At 40.5% G+C, this 13,079-nt stretch overlaps 1 protein-coding gene across 2 annotated transcripts; it reads left to right on the top strand.

Moving 5' to 3' along the window:
* Positions 1–568: 568 nt before the first annotated feature.
* Positions 569–12,284, top strand: qtrt2 (queuine tRNA-ribosyltransferase accessory subunit 2). Of its 2 annotated transcripts, none has more exons than XM_053342423.1 (8): positions 569–1,047; positions 1,136–1,191; positions 2,670–2,746; positions 3,199–3,408; positions 4,480–4,679; positions 7,565–7,716; positions 11,065–11,179; positions 11,314–12,284. In XM_053342423.1, the coding sequence occupies exons 1-8, from the start codon at positions 830–832 to the stop codon at positions 11,564–11,566; spliced, it is 1,281 nt and encodes a 426-aa protein (XP_053198398.1). In that variant the 5' UTR covers positions 569–829; the 3' UTR covers positions 11,567–12,284. The 2 variants fall into 2 exon arrangements, with proteins under 2 accessions (XP_053198398.1, XP_053198397.1); XM_053342422.1 differs by having other exon boundaries at positions 7,565–7,734.
* Positions 12,285–13,079: the final 795 nt, after the last annotated feature.

Raw genomic sequence — 13,079 nt, 5'->3', positions numbered from 1 at the left:
CTTCTGATCTTCTACCAACAAGGTTCACAAACCAGAATAGTCGACTTATTTTATCTTTATATTATCAAAAAGTCACAACAAGGAGTCCCTCGCAAAACCCAAGCGCTATACACACAACTGCCATCGATATGATTGCAGAGCAGTCTGGGTAATGTAGTCTATAAACCCGTTTTTTAGGTAATCATCGTGCCAAAGAACCATTCCAGGACTACGTGTCCCACAACACTTTGTCGGTAGTTCAGGCGTCTCTCTGGTAACCATAGCAACTTGGTTCACCTCGCCAAGGAAGTAGCAAAAACTGCGTTTAAAACATAAAAAATAAATAAATAAATATATATATATAGGCTATATATATAATGCACATTTGGAGATTTGTATGGAATATAACACAATGGTTTTTGGTGTTTTGTCCAAAAAAGGAGGCACGTATGGTTGTCACCAATGGTCATGTCCATCATGTCAGTGACATTTGTAGTTTTTCAAGCGCGGTCGCCGCTGTTGACGACATATTTCCTCGACCTGTAGTTCCTGCAATTCAGTGGCTTTTCGTTGGTTAGCGAAAGAAAAACGCTCTTAAATTAAAAACACAACATTTATAACTCAAACAAGCACTGCTGTGGATGCGTTTGTTTTCTTAAAGTCTGTAATTTAAGAGCAGTGAACACCTTAAATCGACGAGAGGTCGCATTAAGCCATAACACGTGAGTGGAGAGTTAGCTGCGTGGCTAATTCACATGCTGTTTTACTGCTGACGTTACAGCCAGCCGAGTTTACTGTGGAGATAATTGTCGTACAGTCATTCAAGAAAGGGAGCTTTGTGTCTGCTTGTATGGCGACTGGCAGAATGAAACTGGAGCTGTTCCGGGTGGTTCAGGGCACAGGTCGGCTGGGTGTCCTGACGGGGCTCGGCAGGACGGGGCAGCACTCCCTGGAGGTCCCGGGGTGCCTGCTGTACACGCACTGTGGCACAGTCCCTCACCTCACCCAGGACACACTGCACACCCTGAGCACCCTCCCCTCTGTCACTCAGATCACCTTGTCCAATATGTAAGCTATACTCTCTCTCACTCACTCACACACACACACACACACACTGTCTCAAACCTAACATACATCTTCATAACTTCCCCTCCAGAGCAGAGCACCAGGAGGTATTGGAGGAATTTAAGGATGGATTCAAGAAGTTTTCAGGTACCGTGAGCTGCATCACACTATCTCTCTCCTCCTTCAAGACTCCTTTATCTTCTACAGAGTAATTAGGGGAAGAGGAGAGAGGGCACATATAAATAACGATTACACTTATTCCAATGTATTCAAATGTATTCAGTATTGATTAAAAGGTAATCCATCATCAGCTTTTAACTAACTGAAATAATTACGGGCTGCATTCATACTCACGCAGTGGAGCTTTCAATACAGGTGCCTAACACAGACACCAAACTTTTGATCCTGTTTCTGTGACATTGTTGGAATCGATTAAACATGTGCAATTCAAAGTGTTGTAAGTACTGATTCCCAATAATTGGAGCAATGGACTGGATATCATATTTAAAAAATCTATAACCTTTGAACTCTACTGTGAAATGTAAATGCATGTAGCTGCACTTCTCCCCTCTTTCTGACTGAAAACCACTTTTCTCAACATTTACAGAAAAAAGGTTCAGTGTGTAAATATGTAGTACATATGTAAATATGTAAAAGTAGCCACTTGTCTTCCATTTAAGGGACAAGCATGAGCTATGTTAAGACTCCTCTGACAAAAGTTGCATCTGTAGTAATTGCATTGTGATGCATTTTGTATGAATTGACAGTAAATAGTAGGTGATAGGAAATGTGTCTGGAGAGAATAGGGGACTCATATCAGGCTGCATTTGTATTTATTTACACAGAACTGTGAGAATCAGAAGGAGGTTTATCTCTTTTAAATTAATCTTATCATCTGCTCCACTGTGCTTTTCATTTAACCCTCTGCTTCAGTCATTTCACAAATAACCTATCTGGTGTAAAGGGTTGATTGATGTAAATGTCACCCATGCACAATGCACACATTTACCCTGCAGAGCTTGGAGTTCATTAACATTATTTCCACCAGCTAAATTGGAAAGACTGGTGCAAATTTGCATGCTTCTGAATATACAGGATGTCGAGTTCATTATTGAAAAGCTAATTAGCTCCATGAGCCTGACTAAAAAGTACCATAGTTCTCTACTTGGTAATATTTATATAAATGGAGAACAGAAGGGTGACCTCATTTGGCTTTGCTCTAAAACAGTAGCTGCAGTACCAAGCTTTACCTTGCCTTAGGCACCCAAATTAGAAATGAGAAATGCAATCACTGTAGTGTCACTTGTTGTATACTGGTATGGGATTACTACAGTATTGTCTCTAAAATCCCAAAAGGTGAAAGACGTGATTGGATAATTAGAAATGATACCTGTGTTCGCTGTTATTAGGCCTTTTGTTTTGTCACCTTCTGAATTTCTGCTGCAGCTGGGTGTGCTGATAAGACCACACCTCATCCCTGTCTCCAGAATCAGAGTTTCCACATTAGCATGTATTACTGAAGTGTCTCCCTCAGTCGTGCTCGGCCTTTGCTGGCTGTAATCCCTCTGTCTGGTGGTGTTGTTTGTGAGTGATACACACTTTGATTTCTGTTTTGCCTTGTGCAGGTCTTCATGATACAGTGTTGTACTGCTCACTTCACGACCCTGCGGCCTCATTCCCGACAGGTCATACTACTTACAAGGTGAGATCAGGCTTCTATTTCAATCAATCAATCGATCATCAATCAATCAATCTTTATATTCAAAGAGAGAATCAGCCAATTAATATTGTAGCATGGGAAACGCTATTATTTCTATTATTTCTAATTTCTTAAACCTTTTAAATTGATGTTTTCAAGCAAAAAGAGCAGAACTTAAACAGAAGCAGGGTCTCTCAGAGACATTTGTAATGGATTACAGCTTATAACAACACATATTTGGTCCAGTTTTCCAGTATTTTTATATATCTTACTTTCAGCCAAAAGTAAGGGAGCCAGGATTTATCCAGGATTTTTTCCAGGTATAATGGAACAAAAGAGGAAATATTTTAAGTATCTCCTCAGCAATCAGTTTGAAGGAATTAAAGGATGAGCCCATGAATATGAAATCACAAATGTCTTTTAAAATGAAAATGTACTCTCTGGGGTGTTGGTAGACGGTGTCAGTGTGGGGTAGCGGCGGGAGAATAGAACTAACCGTGGAAAAGTTCATGGATCTCCAGAAGACCATACAGCCGGACTGGTACCAGAGCATGGCAGACGGAGAGACCTGGCAGACCAACACTTCGCGTAAAAGGGTTCGAAAGTCGGTGGATCGAACTCTCGCCCACTTAGACGAGTGTTTGCTGCTCCACCAAAAATCACAGGTAGACACACAACCTGCAGTCAGTATGCACACACCACTGCTATCCTACATAGAAGACTATATAGGGTCTATTTCTGTGAGTCAGTCATGCACGACACAAGCACGCAGGACAGTGATTGATGTTTGGTGGTTTTGTTGTCACAGGGCCACTGTGCAGCTGTGGTACGGCTGAAAACACAACGAGATTAGGAGGAATACATTATCAGTGGGTGCAGACATTATCAGGAGGCATGACTAATTAAATCACCTGTTTCCCTTTTCTTTTAAAAGCAGTGAAAAGCTATATCATTTCATGATAGAGAGAAGAGATAGAAAAGAATTGATATGAAGAGGATATTTGAAGTTGTCATCAGGGAGCTTTTTGTTACTTCCTCTTTTCACCAATCTACAAGTTGTCTCTTTTTAACAGTTTTTTATATCCTCAAATGTGTGTTTTGCCATCTGTACGTCTTTGCGAAATGCTGCATTTATGTGCTCTTTTATTTATATTATTGCCTGGCTGCAATTCCAATTTCCCTCGGGACTATGGCTGTAAAGTATAGAGCAATGTGCAAAGAGCCAAACAGAACTGACGGTGTGCTGCAGGTAATTCTTGACATTGTACTGTGCTGCTTGATTGCTCTGCTGAGCTTGAGCTCCACTCCCCACCGTGTCTTTCCTTCCAGTGATGCGCAGTCAACTTGATGTCGAGTCATCAAAACACAGATGGGCTCTGGCAAAAAAAAAAAAACCTTTAGTTTTTTTGCTCGAGGAAAGATGCATGTTGTCTCCGCAAAGTTTGTCATGCACTGTGTGTGGGAATGAAAATCAAGCTTTTTGCAGAAGTTATTAATTGCTTGCCTTTGTGATGATAAGGGTTTTAATAGTTTCAGTGAAAGGAGAAATCAGTGGCAGATCTGTGCACAACACTGATTATTTATTTATTATATGATATATTTAGTTTCCTGTTTTTATCTGTTTACCATCTATGTTCTGTTGGTTTCAGCATCTTCTTACTTTTCTTGCTTCTTTCTGGCTGTCAGTGGTTTCTTTTTGTCAGTTGTTTATTCCTCAAACTGTCTGTCACTGCCAGGAGTTGGAGAGAGTGGAGATCTTCGGGGTGGTGGAGGGAGGAGACATCCTGGAAGAGAGGGTACGCTCAGCCAAGGAGACTGCCAAGAGGCCTGTGGCAGGATTCTGCCTGGATGGCCTCCAGACAGGCTCTATGGACCAGGCCCTGAGGACCCAGCTCATCACTGCTGTGACCAAAGAGCTGCCTGATGACAAACCCAGGTCTGCTCTGCTCTGCTCAATGTTGTGTGTTACATGATTGATTCCATTTTTTTACCCCCATTCTTCATACATTTTTTTCAAGCGTTAAATTGAGAAGTATTATCTAAAGAAACTCCATCAACTACAACCAAACAATAGAAATAATCGTGGGTGGGGGACCAACAACAGCGTCTGTATTACTCTGCTATTCGTTATCCTGACATCAGTGAGAGAGATGAAACACAAAAGCATGCCTTGGATTCATCCACCAGTGCAAGAGCAGCCTGTAGATGCTCTGAAAGTTGACCCGCAGGGCCATAGCTAATGATTATTTTCACTTCACTACTTCATTAACTATTCATGAAAAAAAGAAATGGAAAGACGGAATAAAATAGTGTGAAATGAAAAACAAAGAAACTCAGCATATTAATGAAGCAAACTGACAATCTGATTCTCAATAGTTTTTACTAATGACAGATTAATCAATTGATGCCTGCCTTTTTCTTTTTCTTTTTTTAAAAACTTTTTATGTAATTTATTCTTGTAATAAACTGCAGCAGTGCAGTTGTGGCCATCTGTGTGCAAAACCGTGTGATTCATTGACTGACCAGGTCCAGTAGTGCAATCCTGCTCAGTTAATTAATTACCCTGCTTGATTGCTTACAAGTGAAAATCTAGCAGCTCGACCAACCCCTCCACAGTCTGCCAGTAGTCATTATCTCAGCTGGACCTTAAAGGATATTACCAGTGTCAGTTAATCTTTGTCCATTCATTACTGTTTGTGTTTTTGCAATAATTGCTGACTATAACAGGCATCTGTAAATTCAATCACAGTGGTCATTTTTATATAATTCACAATGTCAAGCATATATATTTAAAAATAGCAATTCAGATTTGAGAGAAGAGTGATGTAAACCAAATGTTTGTTTAAAGAATGGCTTCAACTGTTTGTGTGTCAGATGATTGTCAGCAAGAAGAGCATGATTTATCAGACATAAAATGTGCTTTCACACCTAACTTGTTTAGTTCAATTTAAACAAACTGGTGTATTTGCCCATTTGGTTTGGTTAATTTGGGTGGGTGTGAAAGTTTTCAGTCAAACTCTGACGTGCAAACTAAACAACTACAGTTTGTTTGTTGTGTGAAAGCAAAGCAGACCAACTGCAGGATTCTCTGATAGTAGATTTTGCATGAAATCAGAAGCTACACATCCATCTGCTGATCATAGGAACAGATAATAGGATCATATCATTTGTCCTGGTCAGTCAGATTTTGATTGCTAAAATATGAATCAAAAAGCCTGTTTTTCATCTTTACCCCTCCCATTGCAGCCTTGACTGATGCTTAGAATCTGTTATCCTCATGAGATCTTTAGTCCAAGTTAAATGAACACTTTCAGTGTGAAGTAAAGTGCCAATTTCCCGCTGGGGTCCATGTACATGTCCATGTACATGTAAATGATGCAGGATGACGGTCACCAGAATTGCCCTGTCAGTCTAAATGACCTCATGATGAAGCTCTTTGGTCGTTTTTAAATCACTAACACAAACTGTACCAGTACTACTCTTCAAAAATGGGAAAAGGGAAGGGAATTTTTTTCCCCCTTTGTCTTGACAAAGTGAACTTAACTATAGGAGAGAAAATGAAGTTTAAAACTAATGTTAAAACAGAAACATTGATAACAAGATAATCTAGTTTTACCATATTTGAATCCTGTGGAGTTTATTCTAAATATTCAATACAGACACTAAAAAGAGCCTCATCGTCTGACTACAAGGGCAAATTTCCCCGAAGAGTTGACATTTCCTTCATCTGAATCAGCCTGTGGAGATTCAGAGCCTTTTTATTTTCCTCCTGAAGGTAATGGAGGATCTCAGGCGGTGGATCTGTGAATTTGTGGTGGCTGATATGACCCTTAAATATTGATTTTTTTTTTTCTGGAATTTGGCTCCCCTCTTACACAACAGCTGCTGGAGGTGGTGAAATAAGTTTGTTGTTCACCTTTTGTTGATACAAGTTTTCTTCCAGTTGTTACATATCACTTAGGTTTGTTGCACATTTGATCTTCTGTAACCAAACTATTTCCACACTACTGGAGCCGCTCTTTTCAGAGCTAAGTCCTCCACTGTGCAGCCGATAGAAATGTTACCTTTTGTTTTCAGCCATGCTTGTTGTTGCTGTACCTAACGGTATGGGGTCATAACGTCAACAAGTTGGAATATTGCCATTATCATGATATTAATTTTTCTTCTTCATGTTAAAAATGTTACTGACTAGTGATGCGCAGGTCAGGGTTTTTTCCAACCCGCGGGTCCCGCATTTATAAAATAATTTGACCCGCTCCATCCCCCTGGCACAACCGCATCTATTTCACAATCCACGCTGCCACTATTAAATACACTTCTTCTTCCATCTTTGCCGCTTCTTTTGATTCTGGTTTGTTCTCGCTATTATTGACATTACTCTGAACAATACAATATGGCATACCCCCACTGTGAGCAGTGGTAGTCTGTATCCAGGAGCTACCCGCGAACCTCACCAAGTTAACACGTGAACTAATCTCAAATACAGTAGGGCACCGTCTCTGTTGGTTGTTCTGGCTGTTAGGAGATGCAGTTTCTTATTGGTAAGTGGAGTCGAGTCATCGAATGCTAAATTTGACTTGACCTTGGTGCCTGCAGGCGGAGGCTTAGAGGGAACCACTCTTACTGAAAGTCCAGTAAGAGTGAAAACACAAACACACAAGGGTGTTCATGTTGTTCTAAATGCTGCTGGTGTTTGTGACTGCCTCTTCTCTTGCTATAATATGTTCCACATGGTGCATTACTGTTTATTGGATTTAGATTTACTTAGTTTCTAATTTAATTCTTGCTTGGCTATCTGTTGTGTTTGTGCGTGACTCTCAGACTGCTGCAGGGTGTGGGGCAGCCTGATGAGGTGCTGGGGTGCGTGGAGGCCGGTGTTGACCTGTTCGAGAGTTTCTTCCCCTTCCAGGTGACGGAGCGAGGCTGCGCCCTTTCTTTCAGCTTTGACATCTCCCCGGATCCAGAGCGCGCAGGTAGAGCACCCCCTGCAGGTGTGGTGAATAACTTTTCTGAACAGTGGTTTTGTTTTTTGTTTTTTATCTCAAGTTACATCATTTAGAAGTCAAATTAATATTGCAGAAAAAATGTGAATAAAAAGGGGTTTCTTTAACTTAATTGGCAGTTGGCAGGTATTGACCTACTAATTTAGATATGTGGTCCCTCAGCACCAAATTCCATTAATAAAACAGCATACTTTATTTTTTAATGATTTTCTTCTCAATCTCTTTCTTTTACTCTCCAGCCTCATCTGGATGTTGTAACATGTAAAGTATATATTATAGATGCAGATCAAGCTTGTTAACTTTCAGCTGCGCGAAAATTCCCATTGCATCGACCCCCATTCACTTTCATGTCATGCACTTTCTTTTCTTCTCAGGCAGTGTAACTACCACATGTAGCATTTAAATCAAAGCACACAGTGGTTTGTTTCAGAATTTAAAAAAAGGGGGTCAAAGGGGATTTTAGAGACATGTTGGAATTTGGCAGAACTTGCATCTCGTCTTTTCACAGTTCTGCTTTTGTCAAACCGGCTGACCTCCCCAGGTAATGCAACCTTGCCCAAAGCCATTGAATTAGTTTTTCTTAAAAAAAAAAAAAAAAAAGTGTGATGAATTCAATTAACCCCCCAAAACGGTAGAAAACACCTTCAATTGTCTTAAAATGCTTGCGTGCCTAGAGCAAACTGACATGTCACTGTCTAATTTGGGATTTTGGGCTGGAAGTCTGGAAGCATCTGGTGGAAGATTATAATGAAACCTAAAAATACTCTGATTGTTATGTTCCTTACTGTAAATACACTGACATGCCATGTACAGAGAATATTAAAAATGGGGCACCACTTTGATGTTATTAGTTGATAACTAGTTGAGCTGATGATAAAATATGCTTAATAATGAGCCCGATAGGCTTATGTTAATTTCTATAGGAGATGAGTTAGAAAATGAGTTATGGTAATGTTCTCGATTCTTGTACAAATGTAAATGGGCATCTCACAGTTGGGAGGCTACTCAGGGAATTTTCTCTAATTACACCATCTTTAACCAGAGTTAAATCAGATCAGCGTGACTTTGCAGAGTGTCTGTAGTGAATGAGCTGCCCCTGATCTATTTTCAGTTTGTTGAGGCTCAGCCTGTTGTTTGAGCCTATTATCACATAATAAATGGGCAGAAAGTGTGGGTCTGTTGTGGTCATGTTGCCCAGCAGATGGGAATTAAAATCGGAGATAGATCTAACAGTGTGCTTTTTGTAGCCTTAGGTCAGTTAAAATAATTGGGTAGAAAGAAATTCGGCTGGTGAAAAGAAATCAATGTCGTATGTCATTGCCGCTACAGTAGGGTAACAATTAAGTCCTGGCCAGTGGTTCTGATTGTTGTCCCAAGTGAAAAGCTGAAGGAGTGTTATGACAAGAGCTGTAGGGGAAACAAGTTGGCCCATGGCAGACTTTATGCTTCATTAAAAAGTTTGGTGAAACTCGTCTGACAGAGTGAAGTTTGGTGTCCAGCAGCATCTGGTGTCAGACAGTACTAATTGATTCGGCACATGGAGCTTAATGGAGTTCAGCAGAGGTGTGATGGTGAGATGGTGAGATGGTGAGATAGTGTCAAATCTGAAGAGAAATTCGAGTTCCCCTCTCAGCCAATTACAAGACCCCATATGGGGGAAGATGGGGGGATGTCAACACCCCAGCTTCTCAGTTAGGGGCCTTTTTGACACAGCAGGCCATATGCTTATTCAACCTCTTCCTTCCTTCCATCTCACCCTTGCAAACTTTTCCTCCTTTTCCATCTCCCTTTCTTCATCTTCAGAACTTCCTCTTTTCATCATCCAATCTTTCTTTTCTCCCCCTACTTTACTTTGTCTGCGAACTACTCATCAGCACAGCTTATTTCTCCATTTTTTTTGTGCATATTATTATCCTTTCCCAAGTCTCATTTTATTCTCTTTATTCCTCATGCGTAAGCTCCATAATAATTTTCGTTTCCTGGTTTGTTTATTGTTGCTCCCTGCTGCTTCATCTGTTTCACAGTTTCCATTAAACCCATTTTGCTGTATTGTTCCCTTTTAAGCACATACATGCGCCATGGACCATTTCCTGCCGGTTTCTGATTTCTGATTTCGCCATGGTTACATGATCATACAGAGTACAAACAGAATATACAGTATAAAAATAACACCATAATGGCACCTTGAAGGAAGGAAGTGCAACATAAATTACTTCCAGAGAGATAGATAGAACATTCTTCAAGAGGGCACCTAATGCACATGTCCCTTTTAGCTTATGCAACTTTAATAAATAAATATATATTATGATAAATGTAGAGAGATGTTTACATTGAAACAAAATATGATACCAGACAGTTGTCCACACATGGTCTCAGAAACGATGATTCCCAGCCACTCCTATTACAGTGACCTCAGAGATTTTGGCGTTGCAAAACCTGAAATTACAACTACTGTGTCTTTAACTTTGGGTTGATTCTACACAAAGAACAGTGCTGACATACTTTAGAGCTTGCTTTGCCACTTCTGTCTGTATATGAACTGATTTTTAAACCTCAGCAGTTACTTTCAACCAGCTGATGTTGTCACCTTTTTTTCTGTGAGTCAGATATAAAACAAACCTCAGTCAATTAGGATCTGCTTAACCTGCAAAATCCACGGTGACACATATACACCACAGCTATACAAACTAAGCAAGAGCTTTTCTCTCTAGCTGCCTCTAACAAAAGCCAATAATTATTTTTTAAAGCAACATATATTAGATATCTTAGCACCTCCCCATAGGCTATGTCATTACAGATTGACATTTTCCAGAATTTCAGATGTAGTTTTTCCAATATATACATTTTAGGAATCCCCACTCTTCCCATGCATATGAAATAACTGGTACAACTAATCTTTCCCCCTCCTCCTTCTCTTACATCCCACTTGTCTGTAACCAGTTGGATAGTTTTTGTGCCCTCCTGTGATTAATAACAATTTTCTTAATGAAAGTGTATGACAGCTCTTCATCTGCTCTAGTTACTTTTCTCCACTCTCATTAAGTAAAGTCACTGTGCAGTGAACATTCATCTGTGTAAAACAGGCGCTGGTAGTCAGAAGATCACTAGAAAGTAATTATATTATAATGGGAAAAGGCAATATAGGACACAGCAGTGTTTAATAGGGGTCAAACTACAATATATGTTAGTGTTTTATTTTTGCTGATGGGGTGCAGTGATTCTATATATAGGTACTTATTTTCTGCTTGAGGATGAAATTATGGTGAGTGTAGTTCGGGGTGTTCTGAGATTAATGTGATGCATGTATTTTTTTGGCAGTGCTGGAGCTGCACAAAGACACGGACACAGCAGGGGAGACGCAACAGAATGGAGATCATGTTATTGATGATCAAACACAGATGACATCCTTTGAGATCAATCTCAAAGACAAGAGGTTTGTTGCAGCTATAGTAAAACCCTAAAATGTTTGACAAGCAGCAGTGCTTGCAGAGTCTTTGCTTTTGTTTGTTGGACACTCAATTTACATTTAGTGCGTCTGTTTTTAACTTTCTTTGAACTTCTGTCCAGATACCAAGATGACTTCAGGCCCCTGGTGGAGGGGTGTGGCTGCTATTGCTGTAAGAACCACCAGAGGGCGTACCTGCACCACCTGCTGGTGACCAATGAGCTGCTGGCTGGAGTCCTGCTCATGATCCACAACATAGCCCACTATCACGGTTTCTTCGGCGCCCTGAGAGAAGCTCTGGCCAACGATAAACTGGACCTCCTCAAGAGACGGGTACTCGGGGAGAGAGATGAGCAGATAAAAACAAAGTTATAAGCCGGATGAATCAGTGATAGGCAAGGATTGTTCTGGGGGGAGAAGGGGGGAAGGGCTCCTCCTCTTCTCAAGGATCGCTGGACTAGCCTGACCAGAGGCAATCGAAGTGCTATCTTGCTCTTCCCAGTCCAGTCACAGTATCAACTGTTAAACTGCAGAGTCCTTGAGACTTTTCTTGAGTCTCTATATATGTTACCAAAGTCATCCGTCTCAAGCACAGCTAAGTGCAAAGGATGAAAAGAGAACAGAGCAGATAAAGACAATCCTTTGATGTTGAGTCAGGAGATGGATCAGAGTTAGGTGGCAGAAGAAGGAAAGGAGCTGGATTAGAGGTCGAGAGCAATTTGCATAAAGAAAGAAATGTGACGATGGATGGTGGTGGACTATTGACAATAACTGAATCCCTTTGTGACTAATGTCTTCTGGACTCACTGACATAGCAGCATAGACCAGAGGGAGAACCAACTCGAGTGACCAATTACAGGGAAGAAATCAACAAAATACTCTGCTGTTATTCATTAAAAATTCATGTGTATAACAAGATTTCCTTAAACTTTGACATCTCATACTTTATTGATCTAATCATCAAGTTTTTGCCATTTGTTCATGTTCTCTATAAATATTTTTAGTGCTTCAGTTGAATTCCTCTAATAGGATGAGCTGTTCACACATGAGGAGAAGGAGCTTCCCATTAAACATGTCCACGCTGCTCTCCACATGCAGATGTGGCGGTTTTTGTCTCGTGGGCTTTGGAGAGGTGAACTGAAGGTTTGAGCTGACAGCTCCACTGTTCCCGTTGCTGAGAAAGGATAAAAATCAAGATACAGATACAGGTCTCTACTGACTCTCATACAGCGATGGAGGGAGGCTTTTTGAAGGTGAGGGGATATAATTGACTGCCAGACCGTGCAGCTGTGTGTGGGGGACAGGACAGATTTAGAGAAAGGAGAGTGTGACAGATTTATGGAACAGCAATGAGGATTTTTGTTGTTCTTGTGGGTTAGCTTAACCACATGGAGCATTATGAAGAAATAGGTTGGTGGGTGGGCAACTATGCGTAAACACCTAAGAAACATAGCCATGAAATTGGTTGGGAAAGATGAAAAGATGGAACTTTATTAATACCTGTGGGGAAAATGGGTGAAACCTAAAAGAAGAAGTGACCTCTAGACTGTTTATTTTAAGGTTTAATGAGACGGCAGTGGATGGAGTGTGGAGTGTGGAGTGTGGAGAAGGTTGTAAAGTCAATCCCCTAGATTAGCTGTAGTAAAAATAGACTGGGTGGTAAATGCATACTGTCCTCCTTTCCTCAGATAACTGCTATTGATATTTTATTCAGACACCATTTCAGTGGAGGTGCTCAGCATCAAACAAAAACAAAGCTTCCTTGTGTGAATATATATCTGAAAAAGTGTTTAATTAAAAAGCTTAGTCGGTCTACTGTGAATAAATATGCTGAGGTTTGACAAGATTTCAGTCTGGTTATTGCAATAATTTGGACCCTTTTGAAGTT

Source organism: Scomber japonicus, chromosome 21 (genome assembly GCF_027409825.1).
Source record: "Scomber japonicus isolate fScoJap1 chromosome 21, fScoJap1.pri, whole genome shotgun sequence".
NCBI lineage: Eukaryota > Metazoa > Chordata > Actinopteri > Scombriformes > Scombridae > Scomber > Scomber japonicus.
This window is presented reverse-complemented; position numbering and strand designations above follow the sequence as displayed.

Excerpts from the sequence above, each read along its gene's own strand:
- qtrt2 (XM_053342422.1), top strand. The coding sequence starts at position 830 with ATGGCGACTGGCAGAATGAAACTGGAGCTGTTCCGGGTGGTTCAGGGC. Across the intron at positions 1,048-1,135 it reads CAGATCACCTTGTCCAATAT|AGCAGAGCACCAGGAGGTAT; the intron begins GTAAGCTATACT and ends CTTCCCCTCCAG. Across the intron at positions 2,747-3,198 it reads CAGGTCATACTACTTACAAG|ACGGTGTCAGTGTGGGGTAG; the intron begins GTGAGATCAGGC and ends GGGTGTTGGTAG.